This window comes from Canis lupus, chromosome 19 (assembly GCF_048164855.1).
Source record: "Canis lupus baileyi chromosome 19, mCanLup2.hap1, whole genome shotgun sequence".
In the NCBI taxonomy this organism is placed as follows: Eukaryota; Metazoa; Chordata; class Mammalia; order Carnivora; family Canidae; genus Canis; species Canis lupus.
This window is the reverse complement of record NC_132856.1, coordinates 41,841,664-41,867,523: the sequence shown is the minus strand read 5'-3', so window position 1 is coordinate 41,867,523 and position 25,860 is coordinate 41,841,664. Positions and strand designations below refer to the sequence as shown.

The 25,860-nt window shown below is 40.3% G+C and overlaps 1 protein-coding gene across 5 annotated transcripts in view; it reads left to right on the top strand.

Moving 5' to 3' along the window:
* Positions 1–579: 579 nt before the first annotated feature.
* ARIH2 (ariadne RBR E3 ubiquitin protein ligase 2) overlaps positions 580–25,860 on the top strand; it is a 53,182-nt gene continuing 27,901 nt past the window's right edge. Inside the window, exons 1-4 of one of the 5 annotated variants that reach the window (XM_072786299.1) lie at positions 584–749; positions 3,678–3,739; positions 6,180–6,522; positions 22,315–22,360. In XM_072786299.1, the coding sequence (XP_072642400.1) occupies positions 22,322–22,360 (39 nt within the window). In that variant the 5' untranslated portion in view covers positions 584–749; positions 3,678–3,739; positions 6,180–6,522; positions 22,315–22,321. Of the gene's footprint in view, positions 750–854; positions 1,397–3,677; positions 3,740–6,179; positions 6,523–19,666; positions 19,739–22,314; positions 22,361–25,860 lie in introns of those variants that run through there. The other 4 variants (XM_072786296.1, XR_012012038.1, XM_072786297.1 and 1 more) reach the window with 4 other exon arrangements.

Genomic DNA, 25,860 nt, shown 5'->3' with positions numbered 1-25,860 from the left:
AGGCAAATGCGGAGTTTTAGAAACAAAATCACGATTCATTTATGTACGATGAATGGGAAGCTGGATAACTGAGTGGGCCAGGCCCCCGGGAGTCGAGGGAAAGCCCGGCGTGGTGTCTGCGGCTTGGGGGCCACCAGGCGGTGGCTTGAGTGTGTGTTAGGCAGAAATTCCCGGCCCGGCGCGCTGACCTTAAACCCCAGTCCTCCTTCCACCAGATAGCGACCGGGAAACAACAATCCTGTACCATTCTACGAACGTTAGTATGTCTTCTATGTGCACTACACTCGAATACAAACGGTGGAGAGAGCAGTCCGTCAAGAAAGGCGCTGGTTAAAAGGATCCCGGCGGGCGGCGAGAGTAGGCGAAAGCCGGAAGAGTTCCCTTGACCATTCTCTAATAAGCCGACTCCTCTCCCCTGCTGCCTCCCGCAGTCGTGGGCGCCGGCGGTGCCCGGGTCACACTCGAGATCGGAGCGCTGGGCTCCAATGAAGCGTTGGCCAAGGGACGATACCATCCGGCAACAGTCGCGACCCTAGCGACCGCGGGTCGACCCCAGACCGGAAGTGACGCAGCCGCACCGAGCACTTCCGGAGCTGCGGAGACTGCTCCGCGGGAGGAAGGAGCGCGGGCCTTGACCGGCGTCGGCCCGTCGCCTCCGCCGCCGCCTCTGCGCCTGTGTCCGGTTCCTCTGCCCCGGCCCGACCCGGTCTGGCTCGCCCGGGCTCAGCGGCCACGGGCTCCGGCTCCCGGTAAGTGTGCGGCGCGGGTCGCGGCCTTGTTTACCCCGGCAGGCCGGGGAGGGGGGGTGGGCTCTCCCCGCGCCTCCCTAGACCGACCGGGGCTCCGCCTTCGTCGCCGCCCGCGAGGCCCCGGTGCCCCTGGCCGCCGGTTCCCAGTCTCAGCGCCCAGCACCGCCCGTGGAGGGGGTGGCTCAAGGCTGCGACCCGGGCGGGCGCGCGCCTGGCGTCTGTTTCCTCCTCCTGCAGTCTTTCCAGCTCCCAGAGAGGTCGGAGGCCAGTGCCTCTGACCGACTGGCGCTGGCGCATCTGGGCCCTCCCCGCCGGGCGCGCCAGGGATACGCGCCGCCTCCGGGGCTCCCCACTCTAGTCTTCATTCCGAGCCCTCGCAGTGCCACCCGTGCAGTTGGTTAACGCTCGCCTGCGAAGGGTGCCCCTGCGCGTGGGCTCCGTGTCCTCGCGGCTGCCCCTGCGCCTCGGTAGAAACGTGCGGCGTGCGGCCCAGGAGCGGCGGCGCCTCTGCCGTGTCGCCGGACGCTGCTGTGCTAGCCGTAGGAGAGACAGCGGTGTTGGCGGATGACTTCACCTCTGTACTGACTGTTGCTCTGTCCTGTAGAACTTTATGCCACAATGGACATATTCTATACTTCTGTTCTTAAGTAGGTAGCCACTAGCCACACATGTCTACTGAGCATTTTGACTTTTGGCTAGTGCGACTGAAAAAAACAAATTTTAGGTGTTTGTTTCATTTTTAAATTAAAATAGCCACATGGGGCTAGTGGCTACTGTATTAGGCAGGATAGTATAGTGTGTATGGTTTTGAAACTAAGTTACTGGTTCCTATTTTAAAAGTGTTAAGTAGTTTTCTTCGGAGATGTAGCCTTGATAAATGACCATTCAGAGCCAAATATTATGTCTAGAGTAAACATCTTCAGACTCGCCAAAGAGTGTTTTGTTCTCGTCAACTTTAAACTGAGAGAGAAGTCTTTAGTTTGGATCCTTTAGGCCAGGGAGGGTGTCACGCCTCCTGAACACGTGACTTTGGCTCTGGGGGAAAAGTAATTTCCATTATTCCTTTTCTGTCTGGGGTAGAGGGATAATATTTAACATCCAAAAGAAACCAAGGCGGTGCCATCAGTTCTGTTTATAAGGCAATAACATTCTGACCCCTTTGAGCAATGTCAGCACTCTTTTGAGTAGAATTAGGGATATTTAACTTTGAAAAGATTAAAAATTAAGTTTTTATTTAAATATGGACCTAGAATACCCACAAAGTGTGAAATGACTTTCTCGTTTTTGGAGAGGAGTCTGAAGTTCTCCCCTGCTTCTTGAATATTTAGTGGGTGAGAAGCCTCTAAACTCAGATCCTGGGGAGAAATCCAGAGAAAGTGGCAAGCATGGTCTTTTGTTTCTTGTGATTCTGGAGGCATCTTTGTGGATAGTATTAAGTTCTCTGGAAGGGTGGTGCAGAGTTATGAATCCCCAAAACCAGTGGATCTGTTGGAAGTATGGACTCTGAGTAATACTGGTTGCTGGCAAGTTACTTAACCTTTTTGAACTGTAGCTTCATTCCTAAGAAGGAGATGATAGCCACTTTGTGAAGATTTAATGAGAATGAGTCAGACCTGAAATTGGCTCTCATTAAATGAGAACTAATATTGGTAGTAAAATTTTGTAGATGGGAGCAATATTTAAAAAGTTTATTTGTCCAATAAGCAGTATCTTAAATAAAAATACAGGTAAAAGAAAAAGGAGTTAAAAAAATCAGTTCTCTAATATTTTAGAAATAATCTTCCGTAATCATTGTTTGGACTTTGATTTTCATTAAATTTATATTTACCAGTCTATGTTTGAAGTTTTTTTTTTTTTTGTTTTGGAAGTTATAAGTTCTGATTTTCCACGAAATCTTAAAGGATAAACAAATAGAGGGCAGCCCCGGTGGCTCAGCAGTTTAGCGCCGCCTTTGACCGGGGATGTGATCCTGGAGACCTGGGATAGAGTCTCGCATCCGGCTCCCTACATGGAGCCTGCTTCTCCCTCTGCCTGTGTCTCTGCCCCTCTCTCTCTGTGTCTCTCATGAATAAATAAATAAAATCTTAAAAAAGAAAAAAAGAAATAGACATAAGATTTCTAATTGAGTAAGCAAGTAGTATTTATTCAGTCTTGGATAGTGGGATTTGTATCTCCGAGCAGGTCAAATGGCCTTTGAACATGTCAGAAGAGGTGGCAGATGGGTGTTAATATTGCCTAGTGGGCATCCTATTGGGAACATTTTTTATTTCAAAATAACTTTTTCGTGAGTAAGGTGAGATATGAAACATTCTGTGTTAGATTACTACCATGGAAATGACTTTATACTAAAAATCTCACTTTAAGTCTGTTGCAATTTAGTTTGTCCACTTGTATGTAACATTTAGGATTGAAATTGGGATTGTAGGGCAGCCGGGTGGCTCAGCGGTTTAGCGCCATCTTCAGTCCAGGGCGTGATCCTGGAGTCCTGGGATCAGGCTTCCTGCATGGGGCCTGTTTCTCCCTCTGCCTGTGTCTCTGCCTCTCTCTCTCTCTGTGTCTCTCATGAATAAGTAAATAAAATCTTTAAAAAAAAAAAAAAGAAATTGTGATGGTAATTTAGGGAATCTGAACAATAGGAGAAATAAGGTAGTGGGTTTTCAAACTGAGGGAGGGAATTGGGTATCTATTTACATCACTAGTATTCCAGGTTAAATTATTATTGGCTGTTTACTTTGATGCTTTCTTTATTAGAAGGTTGTGTAACTCTTTTCATTATAATGACATATGTGTTTCTGTGGGATTTATAAGAAAATAATTTCATAGTTACTTTGGCCCCTTGCTGCTTATTCTTTTACATGTCTTTGCTTTTTAAAAAATAAATTTGCAAAACCAGGGTACTATAAATAGAATTTTCTCTTTTCATTTTAGATGGAAATTATGTGACATAGAATATTTGGGGTGACATCTGGAAAGATCTTCAAGCATTACAGGTATTTTTATTTTAAAGATTAACTTTTTCTTCTAAAGGAGAAGTACCGTACTTCATTTGTAATTAGTTGGTTCTACCATATAAGACAATTCGTTAAAAGTCAAATTGCAAAATTATATTACTGCTGTCTCATTAATATGATTTTTTTTAAAACTGAGTACTTATGGTTAGCATGTCAAACTTAGATTCACTGATATTTTTATAATATTAAAACGTGGCTCCAGGGATCCCTGGGTGGCGCAGCGGTTTGGCGCCTGCCTTTGGCCCAGGGCGCAATCCTGGAGACCTGGGATCGAATCCCATGTCGGGCTCCCGGTGCATGGAGCCTGCTTCTCCCTCTGCCTGTGTCTCTGCCTCTCTCTCTCTCTCTGTGTGACTATCATAAATAAATTTAAAAAAATTTAAAAAATAAAAAATAAAAAAAATTTAAAAAATTAAAAAAAAAATGTGGCTCTGTAGTACTTTGGACTGGTTACATGTTCAGCACACTTGGGATTTTTTTACACATTTATTTTAATGTATTTAATTTTTATTTTTTGTCTTAATTATGTTTTTTTTTTTTTTTTTTGACAGATTCTTTTTTTCTTTAAGATTATTTTATTGGGACACCTGGGTGGGTCAGCAGTTGGGCACCTGCCTTTGGCTCAGGTTGTGATCTCGGGATCCGGGATCGAGTCCTGCATCGGGTTCCCTGCGAGGAGCTTGCTTCTCCCTCTGTCTCTGCCTCTCTTCTCAGTCTGTGTCTCTCATGAATAAATAAATAAATATTTTTTTTTTAAGATTTTATTTATTTATTTGTAGAGACAGAGAGAGAGAGAGGCAGAGACACAGGCAGAGGGAAAAGCAGGCTCCATGCAGGGAGCCCGACGTGGGACTCGATCCCAGGACTCCCGGATCATGCCCTGGACTGAAGGTGGCGCTAAACCACTGAGCCACCCGGGCTGTCCTAAATAAATCTTTTAAAAAACGATTATTTTATTTATTTTAGAGAGAGAAAGTGCGCATGGTGAGAGCCCGTGGAGGGGCAGAGGGAGAGGGAGAGAATCTCAGGCAGACTCCCTGCTGATCTCACTGTCCTGAGATCTTCACCTGAACTGAAGTCAAGTGTTGGACACTTAACCTACTCAGCCACCCAGGCACTCCCTTGAGAGATTATCTATTTCAAATAGACTTTATATATACTTTTATATTTAATCTAGATTTGGCTATGAAAGTTAGTTATATACCATCCAATACAGCTGCTCTTGCATTTTAAAGTTCTATTAGCTTTTAGATTGATTTATTTATTAGCTTTTAGATTTTAAAAATTTATTAATAGAGAGCATGCACACAACTGGGGGAGGGGCAGAGGGAGAGGGAGAAGCAGGCTCCCCACTGAGCAGGAACCTAACTTGGGGCTCAATCCCAAGGCCTGAGATTGTGACCTGAGCCAGAGGCAGCTGTTTAACTAGTTTTTAGATTTAGATCACTACTTAAGGGGCACCTGAGTGGCTGTGGTTGAGCATCTGCCTTCAGCTCAGATCATGATCCTGGGGTCCTGGGATCGAGTCTCACATCAGGCTCTCCACAGGGAGCCTGTTTCTTCCTCTGCCTATGTCTCTGCCTCTCTCTGTGTCTCTCAGGAATAAATACAATCTTTAAAAAAAAAATCACTAAATACTGTTTTTTACAGATGATCTTGAACTATAGTACTTGTGCAGAAAAGTTAATGGCTATTTACCACAATCTCTGTATATCTATAGTTTTCCTTCACTATTGGATCAATTTCTTTGCATCAAAGTACCGTTTTTAAAGGATCAGTAAAATCCTTTAAAACTGGAAAAAAAAAAAAAAACCTGAAAAATCACTTAACTTTGCAGACTAGAGGAGGATGTTGAAAAGCTTTGTAGCTTTTATGTTTTCTTTACTCACCATGTACCTGTTTTCTAGATATCTGAGAGTGATATTTGTGAAAGAGTGGTGTTCTTTTCATGGACATTGTAGTGGGAAGGAACTGTGTCATTTGTATACTGTCTGTGTCATTACTTAGTAGGGCATAATTAGCAAAGAGATTTTAAATTTTGGTAGCTTGGCCTTTAGGTTTCTTCCCCTGTGGGCCTCCAACTGTGGGGATGTGCCTCTTTCTTAAGGATTCCTGCAGGAAGGATAAGTCAGTGGGAATTTGACCCCTTGACATAGAGCAGACAGCCTTCCTGACTCTTTCATGCCAGGCCCTTCATGTGAAATTACCATTATTAGCTGCTTCTTCCCCTCAAGGAGAGAGTTTCTTTAGATAAGCCTGGGTAGGGAGATGATGGTGACATTTCCTATATGGGACTAGAGTTGGCATAGGCCATAATGGGGATAGGACCAGGCTATGCTATTTTATTCTTGAGTGGTTACTGTTATAATTTCTCATAGTGAAAGTAAGTAACACTAATTTTTTTCTTTTCCTTCCTTAGAAGACAAAAAACACTAATGCATTTGAGAAAGTGGTAAAGTTTGGGGGGAGGGAAAAAACTGCTTTCCTGATCTGCAACTTGGCTGGATGCTAAGATGTCTGTGGACATGAATAGCCAGGGGTCTGACAGCAATGAAGAGGACTATGACCCAAATTGTGAGGAGGAAGAAGAGGATGAGGACCCAGGGGACATAGAGGACTATTACGTGGGAGTAGCCAGTGATGTGGAGCAGCAGGGGGCCGATGCCTTTGATCCTGAGGAGTACCAGTTCACCTGCTTGACCTACAAGGAGTCCGAGGGTGCCCTCAATGAGCACATGACCAGCTTAGCCTCTGTCCTAAAGGTGAGCAGTGTTGTCAATTTCAAGTGTAATTTACCCTAATTAAATCTAAATATGAGCTGTTGCTAACTGATGTCTCCTCCACATTGATTGATTGAATGGCGCTGTAAGTGAAACCAAATTTAGGTATATGTTGGATTGGTTGGACACATTTAATGCTTTACCTTGTTTTCTAAAATATGCATATTTAAGACCCTCAAATTCCTAACCATTAAGGATTAGAAAGGAAGAATGGGATAGATTCAGGATAGATTGGAAGTACACTGAAGCAGAATTATGTAGGTTAACACTGGTTTCAGAAAGTGAGTCTTATGAAACTTTATGAGATAAGATATAATTAGCCTCAGAATCACCATCCTGTACACAACTATGTGTGAGTTTCTGGCAGATGTCTTGAGAGGTGCCCAGGGTGTGCCCTGAATAATCGGTGCCTCTGGTCTGATTGAACTCCGTTGTTTCATGTGCTAATGTCTAATGTTGAAAGAGATTTTAGCTTGTATCTCCTTGATTTTGGGGGTGTTCTATGGAAATTTTAAAGAGTTGTTTATTCCTGCAAAAATCTTATTTTTAACAATTAAGCTAGCATGTTTTTCATTCTTGCACTTCAGGCCGGTTATTGTCTTCACCATGTATGTTTCGTGCTATGCAATATTAGACTAGTACATAGTATACTCACATAAAACATTGTGTACTATGAATATTTTTATGGGCATTTAGACAATATCCCAGCATGTTTCTTTCTCTTCTGCTGTTGGCCATTATGTGAAAGTGGGGCCATTTCTCTTATTTCACTGTTTTCACTGCCCTTTCTTCAGGAACTGTTATATTGATCTTGTTAATCTGTTTAAAGTGAAGGTCAAGGACACTTTGGCATGATTTAATCCACATAATTTTCTTGTTATTTAAATGAAAGTAACTAAGGTGTGTTGTGTGTGATTTCTATAAAAGCTGCTTTATCTACTATTACCTACTATTTTATCTATTTTAGGGATCTCCCCCACCCCATCCCCCCACCCCCCCATAGTCAGCAAAGATTCACTAATACCTTGGATTTAGATACTCAGGGCTTTATTAGCAGCTATTGGGAAGTTAAAATATACAGCTTTTTTTGTGATTTGCTCCTGGAAGTATTGCAGACTTCCTCTCCTTGTGTTCAGCAAAAAATTGAAGAACGGAGACCCATTGGAACCTCTGGATTTGGGATTTCCACACTATAGCTTTAGCAAAGCTACTAGGACCTCTGTTTCTAGAGGTCATTTCCCTGATAGAAAAGGCATCAGATCTCTTCCTCACAAACACCTTTTTATCTGGTCAGCTAGTTTCTTTTGCTTTAACTGTATTGTCAGGTCATACACAGTGTTGGTATTTATTTGTTTGCTTATTTATTTATAGTGTTGGTATTTAAAATTAGAAAAGGTATCATCAGGTGTGTGGCTATATGCTGGACAGTATCAGTTGACTAAGTTCATCAGATGTTCTCATCTATGCATAAGAATTATGTTTGTCGGGGATCCCTGGGTGGCTCAGTGGCTTGGCGCCTGCCTTTGGCCCAGGGCACGATCCTGGAGTCCCGGGATCGAGTCCTGCATCGGGCTCCCGGCATGGAGCCTGCTTCTCCCTCTGCCTGTGTCTCTGCCTCTCTCTCTCTCTCTCTCTCTCTCTCTCTCTCATAAATAAATAAATAAATCTTAAAAAAAAAAAAAAAAAAGAATTGTGTTTGTCAGGCCCTCTGTGCCTACTTTCCTACCCTGTAAGAGACGATTGAGGAGCCCAGAAACCTATCCTCATTTTTTTAAAATTGTGGTAAAATACATGTAACATAACATTTACCATTTTACATTCTTCCTTATTATTAAGCTAATTCAGGGTCAGCCCTCTGAAAAGTCTTTTGCTGCCTCACTTTTTATCCCCTCAGGGCTCCTTCAGAGTCTAGCTTGTACTTTTCCCCCAAGTAAGCTTTCTTGAGACCCTGCAACACAGTGGTTGTACCCTCCTTTGTTCTCAGTGCCTGAACATTACAACTCATGTATATTAGAGCACATACTGCAGTCTTTGAACAGCTTTATGTTTTACCTTTTTGTGTATTTTTGCATGATCTCTCCAACCAGATTGTCACTTCATGGAGGGCACAAACTGCTTTATACATTTTCTTCCCCATCATTCCTGTCACAGTGTTTCCTCCTTAATAGTGTTGAATAATTTCATGGATACCATGAATTTTGTCAGCTGTTGATAACAATAGCTGATGCTGTTGGTGTGAGTCAGATTTGTACCTCTGCTGTACATCTCTGCTGTCATGAAAAGGCATTGTTCTGACCGTCAAGAGCATGAAAAGAAGGAGCAAAAAGAACTTGGTATAGAGATGAAGAAATAAAAAGAAAGTTGAAACACAAGGAAAGGATTAAAGAGAAAAATGGGGCAAAGGGGGGGAAAATAGTCCATGAAAATTTAGATCACAGTAAAAGATTTTTCCCCCTCCCTAGACCTCACTGAGAAACATGCTAATAACCATTTTCTTTCTGGGGCTGGGCAGCAAGGGTCCTGGCTCTTTTGGTGGCTTGGCTGCACATAAAGGGACTCAGTGATATTTTAAGTAGTTCAGGAAGAGACTAGACAAAAATAGCCTGGTTGAGAGTAAAAGAGAGGGATCACATACAATCTTCCTTTTTCAGTCTGGATAAAAACTAATGTTTTTATTTTTGTAATTAATATCTTATGGGACGGGAGGGCTGCATTTATAGAATGGTGTTTATTGGTGCTTTGGCTCTTCTAGCTCCCCTGTTGCATGTGTATCTGAGAGTGGAGATTAATGGTGATCATTCAGATTACTACTGATGTCCCCTATTGGTCATGGTGCTGTTTGTACAATTCTGCGACATATTGAAATATTTAATTCTTTCATATGATTTAGGTGTTATTTGGCTGGTAGAAAATATGACATGTTTGTGGTTTAAAATTATAGCCATATGAACAGTTGTTTATGAATGGAAGCTAAGTTTGAGGACTGGCTCGACTTTTTCACTGATAGTCATGTCTGTTTTATTTGTTTTGGTTGTGTGTTGGCAGTTGCCCATGGATGAGCTGTTGTCCAGCATAAAATTGACCCTTTTATTGACTTTTGAGATTTGATATCTCTTAAATATTAAAATTCCAATTGGGCACTGGGTTTTTGGTTTAGTGAAGGCCCTTGGTGTCAGGGTAACTTCCTATATGTGTTGTGAGACAAATCCCATGAATTAGATCATTAATTGAGAAAGGAGACTGCCCAGGAAATCAGATTAAGGGCTAAGAACAGACAACAGAGAAAATGCTTATCTGGTATTGTGAGGAAACTACTGGTTTTCAAATATGGCAAAACGGAAGCATTGTTTTTAGAATGAACTATCATCTTACACAGATAGAATACAATTGACCCTTGAACAATGGTGGGGATTAGGGGTGCCAACCCCACACTGCCAAGAATCCATTTATAACTTTCTTGACTCCTCCAAAACTTTTTTTTTTTTTTTTTAAGATTTTATTTATTTACTCGTGAGAGAGAGAGAGAAGAGAGGCAGAGGGAGAGAGACACAGGCAGAGGGAGAAACAAGCTCCATGCAGGTAGCCCAGTGTGGGACTCCATCCTGGGTCTCCAAGATCACACCCTGGACTCAGGGCGGTGCTAAACCGCTGAGCCACCTGGGCTGCCCTCCCCCAAAACTTAATACTAGTAGTTTACTGTTGATTGGAAGCCTTACCAATAGCAGAAACAGTCAATTAACACATGTTCTGTATGTTAGATGTATTATATACTGGATTCTTACAATAAAATAAGATGATGAAAAGAAAATGTTAAAATCATAAGGAAAAGACATTTACGGTATTACATTGTAAAAGATTTGTACGTAAGTGGCTCTGTGCAGTTTAAACCCATGTTGTTCAAGTATCAACTGTAGTCATTAGAGGTTAGATGATTGCCAGGTGAGATATGATGTTATAGAAGGGGGAAAAAATCTCTGACAAATATTTTGTAGTGATTATGTATGTCTTAAGGAAAGTCTTTAAGGAAAACAAAGTTCTCTTTTTAAAACACTTTATTTTTATATGAAACTCACACAAAGATTATTTGAGTGTTATTGTCATAGATCTAAGTTATAGATGAGATAGGCCTTTTCTAGTAATAACAGCCATTTTTATTGCAAAATGTGCAGTAGTTAGTCAAGAAGAATTTTGGCTTCAGTGAATCCTATTAGTACTATTCTATGAAACTCCTGAGGCATTTGCTATCAGACTGCTCAGAAAGGGATCAGCCTCAGGCTGGCTTTTATTTATGATGGGCCAGAGGAGTCTCCCACAGGCTTTGCTCCTCCTGTCAGCAACACGTTAGGATGTGGGCAGGAGAGGAGTGTGGTTCAGGACCCTACCCAAATGCATAAGAAAGAAGAAATAATTCCACTTTAGGCTAGATCTGGTCTAATGGGACAAAAGTGAGCTATCAGCTCTGTGTTATGGGAGAACCTTGAGGTGGAGTGGAAGGGCAGTGAATCCAAGCCCAATGGGTCAGTAAGCCGTGGAGGCAGACAAGTTACCTTCTAAGCTAGAGTGGGAGACTAAGAGTACAGGCTAAAGGGAGTAAAATGTGGAAGATTGTGAATGCAACCTGAGGTCTCTTTACTACTGGAGGAAAGGAACAGATTTCTTTAAACTTCTTCAGTGCTGAATTGCAGTGTTCACTTCTTAAGCCTGGGTGTTCCTCAGATGGGATTGGAGAAATAAGCTGGTTATAATGAGCACTTTTACTACAATTCTTGCTTTATGAATTGCTGTGTTAACTACAGTAGAGCTGGGAAAATGTTACGTAGAATACTTTATTTTGCCACTCCCTTGCTTGAATTTATTTTAAATCTAGTGTTTGATATTCAGCAAAATGTGGCTGGAAAATCTCTTTTATGACTCTTCTTCGGTGGATCATTTTTCCTCTTTGTGGATGAAGCATAATTAGTTTTCAGGGCTTCTGACTTGAAGTATGGAAGTCTTTATAGTCTCATGATCAAAACAGTCTTGTTTCTATGCATTTGTTACTGGTAACGTGAGTAATTGATGTTCTTCACGGAATACCTTATACTTAGTCTTTCGTTTAAGTGGCACCAAGTTTCTATATAATATCTGGAAAGCATTTTAATTTTACTTACTAAATCAACTTTTTTGTATTTTGATATAGTGGGATTTTAGACCTTTTTATTTGCATATTTGTTAATGGCAATTATTATTTTTTTTTTATTACTATCAATGGGAAAGTATCCTCAAGTTGGGCCTGGTAGTGTTTGTGTGCTGAGCAGCCATCTGATTTCTATTTTTATGACCTGATGTCAGGTTTCTTTGCATGCCTGTATCTCAGTAGAATCTAGATTAAATTCCTGTGTTTGAAATAGTTGGTTGTTAGTGGGTGTGTTGACATAATTCATGATGCTTTAGTTTGGAAATCTGATGTTTGTTTTACTATGTACAAATTTATTTTTTAAAGGGAGATGAAGAATGTCCAGAGTGACATTGAGAATTGCCTAAGTACAACTAGTGTTCCAGTTGTCCCTATCTTGCCAATTTAGAAAGGTTATTGTCATCTTTGACTGTGTGCTCACTGAACACCTGGCACCACACACAACATGTTTATGGCCTTCCAGAAAAGAAGCTCTTCATCAGATTGAAGGCCAGCATTCATTCTAGTCTTTTTCTTTTGCTTTCACACTATCATAGGAACCATGTGTGATCAAGGGGTGATTTTATTTTAAGATTTATTTTAGAGAGAGAAAGAGAGAGCACAAACAGGGAGAGGGGCAAAGAGAGAGGGAGAGAATCCCAAGCAGACTCCCTGCCTAGCTGACTACACAGACCTCAACTCCATGACCCCAAGATCACCACCCAAGCTGAAATCAAAAGTTGGCTGATCAACCAGCTGAGCCACCTAGGCACCCCCTCAAGGGGTGATTTTAATCTACATTTGTGTTCTAATCCTGAACTTATTTATATTTAACCTTTTATTGTTGAGCTGTTACTATGGTACTTAAAGAAAAAATATCTTTCATAATTCCATTAACCTAAAATAAAAGTTTTGTTCCTTGCTTAGAATCCTTCAGGTCTTACCCATATTCATACATAATATTACTGTGCTTCAATTCATTCAACCAATATTTATTGAGCTCTTATTATGTGGTAGGCACTGGAAAAATAGCATCGAACAACATAGATGGTCCCTGCCCTAGTTGATGTTACATTCTAATAATTGTTATGTACATGTATTTTTATATTCTGCTTTTTTCTTATATGTAGGCATGCCTCAGAAATCTTGCAGGTTGGGTTTCAAGACCACTGTAATAAAGCAAATATCACAATAAAGCAAGTCAAATGAATTTTTTTGTTTTCCAGTGCATATAGAAGTTATGTTTACACTATACCGTAGTCTAAGTATGCAGTAGTATTGTGTCTATAAAATAGTGTGAATACCTTAATTAAAAAATATCTTATTAAAAAGAAAAAAAATACCTTATTGCTAAAAAAATGCTAACCATTACCTGAGCTTTCAGTGAGTTGTAGTTAACTTGTCATAGATCACTATAACAAGTATAATAATAATGAAAAAATTTGAAGTATGGCAGGAGTTACCAAAATGTGACACAGAGACCTGAAGTAAAGCAAATGCTAGTAGAAAAGTGGTACCAGTAGAGTTACTTGATGCAGAGTTACCACAAATCTTCGACTTATTAAAAAATACAGTATCTGCAAAGTACAATGAATGAAATGAGGTATGCCTGTATTTCAAGTATTTCCCCATTTTTACTTCATTCTCATAAATCACTTTAAATGGCTGAATATCAAACCATATTACTGAGGCATAATTTGCTCAAACTTTCACCATTGGGCATTTAGGTAAGTACTTATGTGTTGCAGTTCTTGGGGACTGGTTGTATTGCTATGAACATGAATGTGGCCTTTTTATCTGTGGGGCCTTGGCCAGAGCCTGGGCTAGTGATCAGATGGTTGGGCTCCATTCCCTTTTTTTGCCATTTAATATAGTGTGACCTTGGGCAAGTTCCTCAACATCTGTAAGATTCAATTTTCTCATCTGTAAAATGATAATACCTCTTTCACAGCATTAAATGAGATAATGTAAAGTGCCTGGTGCATGAAACAAATGGTCATGGTAGAGGCAGGGCAGGTACAGATCAGTGGGATAGTTACTTTCACGTTTGCTGTGATTCCTTAGAACACATCAGAATTGTGCATTTTCAATTATAGGGTAAAAGCCACATTGAAGAAGGTTCTAGGTGATATATTGCTGATGATGTCTCTGAGTATGCATGTGGTAGATGGATCATGTACTTTGGATTTTATTTATTTAGTTAGTTAGTTAGTTGCCTTTATTGGAAGCCTCTGGTTCCTTTTTCCTGGGTCCCACTAATAAGAAAAGTAAAAATAGCACAAAATGAATTTTGAATTGGAACCAGGAAAAGAATGCAGGGGAGCATAGTACCTGTCTGTTATTTCTACATTTTTGGTTGACTGCAGTGTTTGATCTTGGGCCTGCATTGACAGCACTAATTAATGAAGTACTTGGTTGATTTTGGAGTTCTTATTATTTGGGCATCTCCTTACTTTTCTTCAACTTGTGCTCTGTTCCATTCCCCCTCACCCCCATTTTTTTTACTTTAGCCTTTCCCCTGCTGCCTTAGGAAAAGTTTGAGATTAGATTTCTCTGCCTGAAAGAGGGAAGTGTTAAGGAAAGATTTGAGACAGGTACAGAGTGAAATACAGGAAGCTTCTCATCTTGTTCTTCCTAAGATGTGTTTGCCCTGTGGCTTGATTACTCAAATTGACATGAATTGTCAGAATATGAAGCTTATGTTGTGTTCCCTTTTTTTGAACTGTCATGAAGCTTTATACACATGAAATGGTTTTACTCTGAAAACCACAAGTTATCAACCATAGACAGAAAAATGCAAGGAAAGTGAGCAAAAGGTTGGTTTGGAGAGTTTAGAACAGAGCTGTTCTTACAGACATGAACAAAGAGTGGTCTCCATCTGGGAAAGTTGCTCTCTTTGACTAGCAATTTCGTTCTTGGCCAGTACATGCTCTACCCATTCTCATTCCTTTTATCCCTTATTTTAGGCTCTCCCCATCGTTTTGTAGAATCTGTAGATTCTGCCTTGGCTCCTTTTACAAGAAATAACTCCAATGCCATCAAACTTAGCTTCCTGGATTCTCTGTCTTGATTGGTGATACCACCATTCACCAAGCTGGAAGCTGAGGATCTCCCCCGACTCCCTTTTCCCACAAAGCCTTCCCTGTTCCCTTGGCAGAGTTGGACATTCCTGTCTCTGTACTACTCTGTGCATATTTCTTGCTGTGTATTTATGCTGATTAGAAACTGGGATATCTGGATGGCTCTGTGGTTAAGCGTCTGCCTTCATCTCAAGGTGTGATCCTGGAGGCTCAGGATCAAGTCCCACATCAGCTCCCTGCATGGAGTCTGCTTCTCCCTCTGCCTGTGTCTCTGCTTCTCTCTCTCTGTGTCTCTCTCATGAATAAATAAATAAAATTAAAAAAAAAAAAAAAACAACTGTTGTTTGTAAGCCAGGGTTTAAACTCTTTGACAGTTGCTTGTTGTTGATCTAAGCTAGGTTTATAAATGCAAAAGTTGAGAATTTAATCCCAGACCTCTATTTCTGTATTCTCCCATTTGTAAATAGAAGGTATACTGGTCAAAGGACTTCCATGAAGCTGAGTGAATTCTAAACAGAGACAGTATATACCTCGTAGATGTGTGGTTTCCAGCTTAGTGTGCATCTTAGAATTAGTTTTGTCAATTTTGATACAGAAACCTGAACTTCGGGATCCCTGGGTGGCACAGCGGTTTGGCGCCTGCCTTTGGCCCAGGGCGCGATCCTGGAGACCCGGGATCGAATCCCACGTCGGGCTCCCTGCATGGAGCCTGCTTCTCCCTCTGCCTGTGTCTCTGCCTCTCTGTCTCTCTCTGTGTAACTATCATGAATAAATAAATAAAATCTTTAAAAAAAAAAAAAAGAAACCTGAACTTCATGCAGACATAATAAAACAAAATCTTCAGAGGCAAGGTAAGAAATTATACATTATATTCATGTGGAGAATTCATGTGGAAGTGCAAAAGAATTGTGAAACAATTATTAAAGCGAGGAGGAAAGAGTGTGTCCTTTCTTTGGCTGCTGAAACGATGTGTCCAATGTTCAGAGCGTACTGGTTTCATGACTGGAGTGGGATTAGGATAAAGACACCCACGTATACTGGCAAGTTGGATAGGTTTCCTGTATTTTTTTTCCTGTAATATTTTTGATGTCTAACGGTAACTTTCTATGTAATTGGTTATCGAGATAAAAGCGGGTTCTTTGGTCCATGTTGATAATGAGTAGCCGTAAAAATGACTAATAATATCTGCAATCATAAATACAATGTGAATGTTTTAAAAGTTTTGAATTTTATGATCTAGAACACATCAGACCTTTTTTTGAAGGTGTGTTAACATTGGCTTCTGCTGCAAGATGGTTGGCTCCCCTCACATACCTTTGTCCCCCCTCCATTTGTCTTTGTTTGTTTGATATTCAGATGTCTGTAACGGTTTTATTTGCAACAGCCAAAAACTGGTAACAACCCAAATATCCACAAACAGATGAATAAACAAATAGTGGCATGCCTATTAAACAACATATCTCTCAGCAGTATAAAAAGTGAATGGCTCATAAGCCTCATTGGTAAATCCCAAAATAGTATGCTGCATGAGGGAAAAGAGTAAATATTTTATGATTTATTTATTTTTTTTATGATTTCAGTCATAAAATTCTAGAAAATGAAAACCCATTGTGAAGTAAAGTGAATCAGTGAGACGCCTGGTTGAGTGTCTGTCTTTGGGTCAGGGCGTGGTCCTAGGGTTCTGGGATGAGTCCCGCATCGGACTCCCTGTGGGGAGCCTGCTTCTCCCTCTGCCTATGTCTCTGCCTCAATCTCTGTCTCTCATGGATAAATAAATAAAATCTTAAAAAAAAAAAAAAAAAAGGTAGGGCAGCCCAGGTGGCTCAGCAGTTTAGCACCGCCTTCAGCCCAATGATCCTGGAGACCCGGGATCTCGAGTCCCACATCGGGCTGCCTGCATGGAGCCCGCTTCTCCCTCTGCTTGTGTCTCTGCCTCTCTCTCTCTCTCTCTCTCTCTCTCCTCTCTGTGTTTCTCATGAATAAATAAATAAAATCTTAAAAAAAAAAAAAAGTAAATCAGTGGTTGGAGAGTTGGGGAAGGCACAGAGAGATTATGAAGAGCATGAGGTAAATTTAGAGGTAGTTTTCGATTTTGAAATATGAAAATGAAAGTAAAGGTGTATGTATTCATGTTATAAACTCATAACACAACAAAGAGAGTAGGTTGAGGTGACTGGCATGTGAGGACCTTACACACAGGAGCCAGTTTGTCCAGCAGATCTTTGAAGAGATTGTGGGCTCTGATTTGACTGGCAAAGGCTGGAAGAGATAAATGAATTGTAAATCAGGGGATTAATTAAAGATTTCTTTTTTTTTTTTTAAGATTTTATTTATTCATGAGACACAGAGAGAGAGAGGGGCAGAGACATAGGCAGAGAGAGAAACAGGCTCCATGCAGGGAACCTGACATGGGACTTGATCCCAGAACTCCAGGATCACACCCTGAGCCAAACGTAGACACTCAACCACTGAGCCACCCCGTTGTCCCAAATTAAAGGTTTCTATATAAAATAGTCAACCATGCCCTCACTGGGTTTCTAGGCAAATAATCTGCTTATTTTTGAGACATAGCATAACCCGGAGAGAAAGAGGGCCCTAAGAGAGTGTGAGATTGGACTGACTTCATTGGTCACTTTGAGGACTCTTGCGTCTTATTTATAAGCTTCCTCTAATTAAGCACCCTAAAAATAAAAGCCTGTCAGTTGACAGATTTTGTCCACATACAGAGTTAGGATTCATTTTCCTGAATGAACCTCCTCCCCTTTTAAAATTGTAATATTCACATAAAATTAACCATGTTAAAGTTGAAATTCGAGATGCCTGGGTGGCTCAGTGGTTGAGGATCTGCCTTTGGCACAGGTTGTGATTGAGTCCCACATTGGGCTCCACACGGGGAGCCTGCTTCTCCCCCTGCCTATGTCTCTGCTTCTCTCTGTGTGTCGCTCATGAATAAATAGATAAAATATTTTTAAAAATTAAAAAAAATAAAGTTGAAATTCAGTGGCATTTACTACATTCACAGTGTGCAACCGTAATCTCCATCAAGTTCCAGAGCATGTTCATTACCCAAAAGGAAACCTGGTACCCATTAAACAGTTCTTTCCCAATCTCCCCAGCACCAGGCAACCACTAATCTGCTTTTTGTCTCTATGGATTTACCTATTCCGAATATGTCACATAAAGGGATTCATGCAGTATGTGATCTTTTGTGTCTGGGTGTTTTCACTTAGCATGATGTTTTTGAGGTTCATCGAAGTTACAGCATTTATCCCTACTTCATTCCCCCTCTTTTTGGTGACCCTTTGTTTTTAACCAAGAATCACCAGACATTTGAGGAAAACATGCAGAGTGGAAGAGAAATAGGAAAAATTGATCTGAGTTGAAACAGACCAGTAGATGATTTTGCTTGTTTTTAAAAGCACACTATTTAGTATTATTCAAGAAGATACAGCATGCATCAAACAATCAGAGATGCCATCTGGAAGAAAATGTCAAAATAAAAAAGCTCACGGAGACAAATTATACGTTTGCCAAGTTAAAAAATATTCTGTAGATCAGAAGATAAACTCAAGAAAATCTCAATATAAAGCCAAAATACAGCCAAAAATTGATACAGAAGAAAGAGACATAGAGGATCCATCCAGAGATCATAATCTACCAGAATTTTAGGGAAGTGAAAACAAAAAATTGAAAGGAAGGAAATATTTAAAAGTATAATAAGAAAATTTCCTGGGCAGCCCAGGTGGCTCAGTGGTTTAGTGCTGCCTTCAGCCGGGGCGTGATCCTGGAGTCCTGGGATCAAGTCCCACATCAGGCTCTCTGCACGGAGCCTGCTTCTCCCTCTGCCTGTGTCTCTGCCTCTCTCTCTGTGTCTCTCATGAATAAATAAATAAAATCTTAAAAAAAAATTTCCAGAATCTAAAGAGGAGCATTCTTCATTTTGAAAGATTGTACCCATTGCCCAGAAGAATAAAGACCCACTGCTGGAATTGTCACTGTGAAATTTCAGAAAAACAAGAATAGAAGAAAACCCTGAAAGTTTCCATAAAGATACACTGGGTCTTCTAAAACAAATGGTTTCAGATGTGTCATCCTCAACAATGACAATCAGAAGGCCATGGAGCAGCAGTCGTCCAAGTCCTGAGAGAGAATGATTTTGAACCTAGAATTCTGTTATAGCAAAATACACTTGTTTTCAGATGTACAGGGACTCCCGAAATTTCCTCTCCTTATACCTTTTCTGAAGCAGTTACTTGCAGATGAAAAATCAAAAAAGAAAATATTCAAGAAATGGTTGAACTAACCTAATAGTGCAATGAAAAGTATCATGTTGGGACACCTGGGTGGCTCAGTGGTTGGGCGTCTGCCTTGGGCTCAGATTCTGATCCCATGATCCAGGATCAAGTCCCTCATCCGGCTCCCCAAAGGGAGCCTGCTTCTCCCTCTGCCTGTGTCTCTGCTTCTCTCTCCATGTCTCTCATGAATAAATAAATAAAATATATATCTTTTAAAGTATCGTGTTACCTGTACAACAGGAACTCTGTTTTACCCTAGAAAGTAGCCAAGCCAAATTTGAACACAGGTTTGGTGGGATCCAAGAAAAATTTATTCAGGAATAAGAATGAGTAGATTCCAAGCAATAGATAAAATAGAGAAGCTGGAAGATAGTTGGAATACAGTGAAGAAACCATTACAGAGTTGTAAAGAACTCTTTACAAGGGGCGAGGGAATTAGAATTCCTATGCAAGGCAGAAAAATTCTGTGCAAAAAATTGTAAGCCAAATATAAATCAAACACATAAGTGGCACAAAGTATAAATGATTGGTGGCGACTTAATAGAGATAATATATTTGTACCTAATGTGTGAATATCCTTCTTTGAATGGCCCAAGGATGGTGACTTTGGAAACACAAGGAGGAAAATGCAGTTCCGGTCCTGTAAACGATATTTTAAAGTTGCAAAGGTAACTGAAGGAACTGAAAATAGTAATTTAAATATAGAAAGGTTGGGGCTGAGAAGGGGGAGGTAGGGAGTAGTATAAGTAAACTAAATCTGCTAGAGAATTATGGGTATGCTTAATGATGATGACAACCAAAACCGGTAGAGATTTCTCCTGGGTAGGAAGACTGGGAACCTGGGGAGGAATGGGGTTGCAGGTATTGTTCCTTTTCATCAAAGTGCTTTTTATGAACCATTTGATTTTCTTTGTTCATTGGTAATTGGGATAGATTAAGAACTTGTTGATTCCCAATAAACAAGTGTTTCCTGAGTGTCTTCTGTTGTTTTAACTTTTAGATAGATGCTGAGAGCTAAGGAAAAAATAGTTTGACCTCTACCATAACATAATTTTAAGATCTCTTTGCCTTTAGTTTCTGCTACTTCTTTTTTTAGAACGGTGAGAGAGGAGATATAAGAAATCTTTTTCTACTTCTGTTTCATATTTTCTAATATATCCACTAAGTGTACCACTTTATCTTGATCTGTTGAAAAACTTAAAGTAGCTTCTTCAGACTTCAGCCTGAGCTCCTTCCTGTTTCCCCTCTCCCTAACTCATATTTTTGTCTCCTCAATGTACTGTAAGCATCTCTGCCCTTCAGAACTCTCTACAAACTCTCAGAAGACCTCTTGTCCTTTCGTTTTTTATTTTTTATATTTTTTAACCTTCCTCACAGGAGCTATATCTGGCCTCTTCCTGCATCACCTGAATGCTTGAAAGATCTTGATGTCTCTCTGGGTTCTGGAGGAGAATGTGGGTGTGCAGTGACAGAGGATAGTGTTAGCATGTAGGACTTAGTACTGGTGCTGGCATTGTTCCAGTTGCTTGGGTATGGCAGAGAAGGGAAATTATTTCAAATCTCTGTCCTCAAGGGGCTTCCATTTCTGATGGAATTATAAGAAAGGTTATAAAAATAGCATTAATGTTTTAAACATAGCTAAGGCCAGCAATCTGTAGCTGTTTTTGAAATATATTCTTGGAGTCTATGGCTCTACAGTAAGATATGCTAGCCTCTGAGATACCCTCTAGGGAAGAGTGGGAACATGAATGGTAGTGCCAAGATAGTATTTGGTATTCCCTCTTATTATGCCTCTTCACAGTAGCAGTAGTTACAAGAGGCAGAGCATTATTTGAAATCTTTTTTTTTTTTTTAAGATTTTATTTATTTATTCATAGAGACACAGAGAGAAAGACAGAGACACAGGCAGAGGGAGAAGGAGGCTCCATGCAGAGAGCCTGACTGACTCGATCCAGGGTCTCTAGGATCATGCCCCCAGCTGCAGGCGGCGCTAAACTGCGGCGCTACCGGGGCTGCCCTGAAATCATTTTTGGACAAGATGGGCTGTGGCTGCATGAACATGGTAGATTTGGCTTTTAATCCTAGTATATGCAGTTCATTGGATGTCAGCTCCTGTCTGCATTTCTTTGGGTTGTGGTTATTGGATATGGCCTTGGTTCACAAAAAATGGTGGTCATTCTGCTTGTATGGCACCCCCTGGAAAACTCTCAGAATTCTAGTAGGGGCTTAACCAGTCTTGTACTAACTGCTTTCTAGAGGTTTTTCATTAAAATGTACACCCTAAAAGATAGGCTGGGATTTACTGCATGATAATGTAGCAGGTAATGGATAGATGAGGTACGGATAGAGTAGACTGGGCCATGAGTTGATGTTGGAGCTGGGTTACAGGTACAAGGTTTTCATCATACTCTTCATTTTTGTAGATGCTTGGAATTTTTCATAGTAAAAAAGTACCCTCATGGTCAAGGATGATGGCTCATATTTTTGCTTTATTGCATTTTGCATAAATAACTTTTTATTTAGTGAGGTCTTTGGGGGTTTTGTATTTATTTTAATGATTGGAGACAGAACTGAGTTAAGGTTAGACTGGAGAGAAACCTTCAGATTTTTTTAAAGCATGAATACCATGGGTACCTCTATTACAAGTCAGCCTTCCTTTCACAGAGGCCTGTAAAGAAAAAGTGAAAGGAAGAATTGTCATCAGGAGCCAGAGAGCTGACCTCGTAGAAGCTGAGAATATGTAGATAAGAAGTATGGGAGAAAGGAAGGCCCATCACTTAAATTAGACTGTAGGGGTGAGCCTTGCCTAAGGTCAGAGACCTGGTACACCCCACTATCACCACTACTGCTGCTGATTTTGTCCCATTCTAGGGTGATGTTCACCTACTCCTTTGTCTCTGTGCTTTAACCTTGTTTCTTCCTCTTATCCCTTTAGTACCTTCTCACTCCACCCCCTACCCTCCAAGACCTGAATTCATCCATCTTGATCTCCATAGGCTAGCTTTCCTATATCATGTCCCCTTCTACCTTAGACCCAGAAGCTCACCCACAATTCACTCCTTTCCTTCATCTCTGCTGTTTAGTGAATTACCATTAGTGTTTATTAACAAATGTGATTGGACCACGAAGTGGCTTAACACAGGCTGAGGCATCGAGACCCAATCGTGTAGCCTTAAAAATTTTCAGGCAGTTGGCAAGTAAGAATTCTAAATAAAAATTGAAACTACCACCTGTATTTTTTCAGGCCGTTGATGCTCACTGCCATCAGCTGCATCCTCCCTATGGCACTGGTAAGTGTGGGAAGGGCTGGTGACAGTTTTGGTGGGCTGCTGGATTTCTTTTTTCTGGGGGAAAGATCTATTTGCAAGCTGTGTTATTAACTTGTCCCCAAGGGCTGGACAGCTTGAACCAGCTGTAGGAGACTAAAAAGAGGAAGAAGCAACTGACCGTGCTTAGAGGTTTTCTTGGGCAACTGTTGTCCATAGCAGAGTCTATTCACTGTGTACCTTGGTCCTTACATAAAATTAGCACATTCTATGCATTATTTTGAGTAATAAACATACTATCCAAGTGCTCTGGGATGTCAAGTAGTAACTGTTAAATACCTGAAACTTAAAACATTTTTTCCAAAGGTGGCTCTTGGCTGTGTATTAGAAAGGATCCAAAATGTTGTGTGTACTTATCATTTCCTTCAGTAGCAAGGTTTATCTCGCTCTGGTATTTTAAGTTCTTCGTGGTCAGGAGATCAAGAAATGTTTGTTCCAATGATTAATATAAAATTCTGATAGAGACAAAGAAATTTGTGGCTCTCATTTACTAACAGACTTGAGGTGGACTTGGGGACCTGTGGTTTTAAAAATCATTTTTACCACAGTCTGCTTTCTGCTTAGGGACCTAATGGAGAAAATATAGACAGTAAGGTTGAAACGTAGGATGAGACAGCAAGTCACAGAATTGCTGAAATATAAGCTGATAACCATATTGCTGCTGGAATTACCTTATCTGAAGTCTTGAAATCCTGCTGCTGTCTCCTTGTAATGAGTGGGTTGGAGGCCATGCAGATTCAGAAGTTTTATCTTGTCAAGGTAGTCTCTGCTCTAAGTAACAGTTGGATGTTTACATTATTTCATCTCTCTAGTCTCTGAAGCCCTTAGAATATGGAAGGAGGTGCCCCCAGAATAATAAAATGCAGAGGTAGTAGACTTGTGTACTAATAACCAGTGAGGAGCTCCTTGCTGGTAACAGTGGCTAAAGAATTAATACACGCTTTATTATGTCCCTGTGAGAAAATCTTAGCATCACTAGTGCATATTCTGGATTTCCCACTGGTCCCCACTTCCCATCCCCCAAGCCCTACTTAGGAATTAGGGATAGAATTATATGGCACACTTACTGCATTGTTTATAAGAAAGAGAAAGGAGAACTTGATGCCCCAGCATCCATCTACTCCTTTAGGTATCTATGTACAGATGGGAACTACTGAACATGTTTTGAGGGCCTGTTTCAGGGAAATAATTTTTAAGCATCTGTCCCAAACATAGATTGTAGAAGATGACCAAATATTTTTGCCTGCAGCCTTGGGGCAATACTGATGACCAGAAGCAAAGTCCTTTCCAACATGGATGTAGCTAAGGGCTTCCTAAAATGCAGAACTAAAAACCATTTGAGGGTGTTGGGATTATAAATGCAATGGCAAAACAAAGCCAGATTGGGTTGGCAATGCAGAGCAATGTTTAAAATGACAACAGAGAGTGATCCCACTGTTTTTTCAAGCTGGAAGGAAAGCTCCCCGGAGGCTCCTGACCCCTTTGTTGGTCAGGTTTGAGGGTACAAAGAAAGAGGAGAAAAAGGCAAGGAAGATAGGCTCCCTTGGCCTCTGCTCTTATCACATCTTTGACTCTGGACTACCATAGACTTGAGGGCATCCTTCAGTCTTTGATAAACTTTATACCACTATTTGCCCTCCCTTCCCTACCTTGATCAATCACATTCCCTTCCCCAGCTCCCAGGAAAAATAGAGAGAGGAGTTCTTACCTTTGGGGCTCAGGTTCACACCTACCAAGACTTAAGCAGGACTGTGATGACTCAAAGACAGGCCTGAGAGCTGTGCTTTGTGAACAGCAACATTGAGGGAGCTGAAAGACTAGGAGCAGAGCATCTAGTGGAACACTAAGGCTTGGTCTGGGAGGTGGAGAGAGAGAGCCAGAGAGTGTTGTAAAGTTATTAGCAGTATGGACCTATGTGGAAGTTTTATCTGTTTATGCAGTAATTCACATTGTATGATCATTTAACCTTTGGTCAAAACTATGTTAAAACTCCAAGGGGAATTTTTCATTTCAAGGAGTAAGTAAAAGGTCAGAGTGACTATTTGATACAGTAGCATAAAGGTCAACCTTTTCTTGTGACATTTGTTTATGCAAGTTATTATAATTACATTAAATTTGACAAACTTTTCCCTCCTGACTTCTTTTCTGAAAAATTAAAACATGCAAAGAAGTTTAAGGATTTGTGGACATCCAAATTCCTACTATCAAGGTTATACAATTGCTAACCTTTTGCTACATGTGCTTTGCTATGTATCTAGCCATCAACCGATTTTATTTTTATATAGATTCATTGAAGTATTATTTACATTCCATTACATTCATCCATTTTAAAGTGTACCATTAGATGAATTTTAGTAAGTTTATGCAGCTGTAACCATCACAATAATCTGAGTTACAGAACATTTTCATCATCTGGAAAGTTCCCTTGTGTTCATTAGTCCCTACTCACAGCCCCAAGCAACTGGAGATCATCTTTCTTCCTCTATGGTTTTACCTTTTCTAGAAACTTCATATAAATAAAATTGTACGATATGTAGTCTTTTGTATCTGGCTTCTTTCACTGAGCATAATGTTTTGAGTTTCATCCATGTGGTATTACATGTCAGTAGTGCTTTCCTTTTTATTGCTGAATGGTTTTCCTTTGTATGAATATATTTTGTTTATGCATTCATTCATCAGTTGATGGACATTGGGTTGTTTCTAGTTTGGGCCTATTATGAAATATGCTGCCATGACCATTCATGTCCAGGGCTTTAAATGGACATATGTTTTCATTTCTCTTGGATAGATATCTAAGAGTGGGATTGCTAGGTTGTATGGTAAGCATGTGTTTAATGTTTTAAGAAACTGCCAAACTGTTTTCCAAGGTGACTACTATTTTACATTCTTTCCAGCATTATATAAGGGTTCCAGTTTTTCCACAATCCTTACTAGAACTTGATATTGACGGTCCTTCGGATTATATTCATTCTAGAGACTGTGAAGTGGTATCTTGTAGTTTTAATTTGCATTTCCTTTATGACTGGTGATGTTGAGGATCTTTTGCTTATTTACTGTTCATACTTTTTTCAGGTAAAGTGTTCAAATCTTTGGCTCATTTTTAAAAGTTGAGTTGTCTTCTTTGAGTTCCGTGAGTTCTTTATAGATTCTGTATTAAGTCCTTTATCAGATATATGATTTGTAATTATTTTCTCCTACTCTGGAGTGTCCTTTCCATTTTCTTAATGTCTTTGGAGAATAAAAGTTTAATTCTAATAAAGTCCAGTCTGTCGATTTTTTTCTTTTAAAGATTGTGCTTTCATTATTGTATCTAAGAAATCTGCAACCAAGTTTGCAGAGATTTTATCTTCTAGAAGTGTTATAGTTTTTAGTTTTACATTTAAATGTATGGGCTATTTTGAGTTAACTTTTGCGGGCTATGAAGTGTCTAAGTTCTGTGGTTTGTTTTTGTATAATGATGTTCC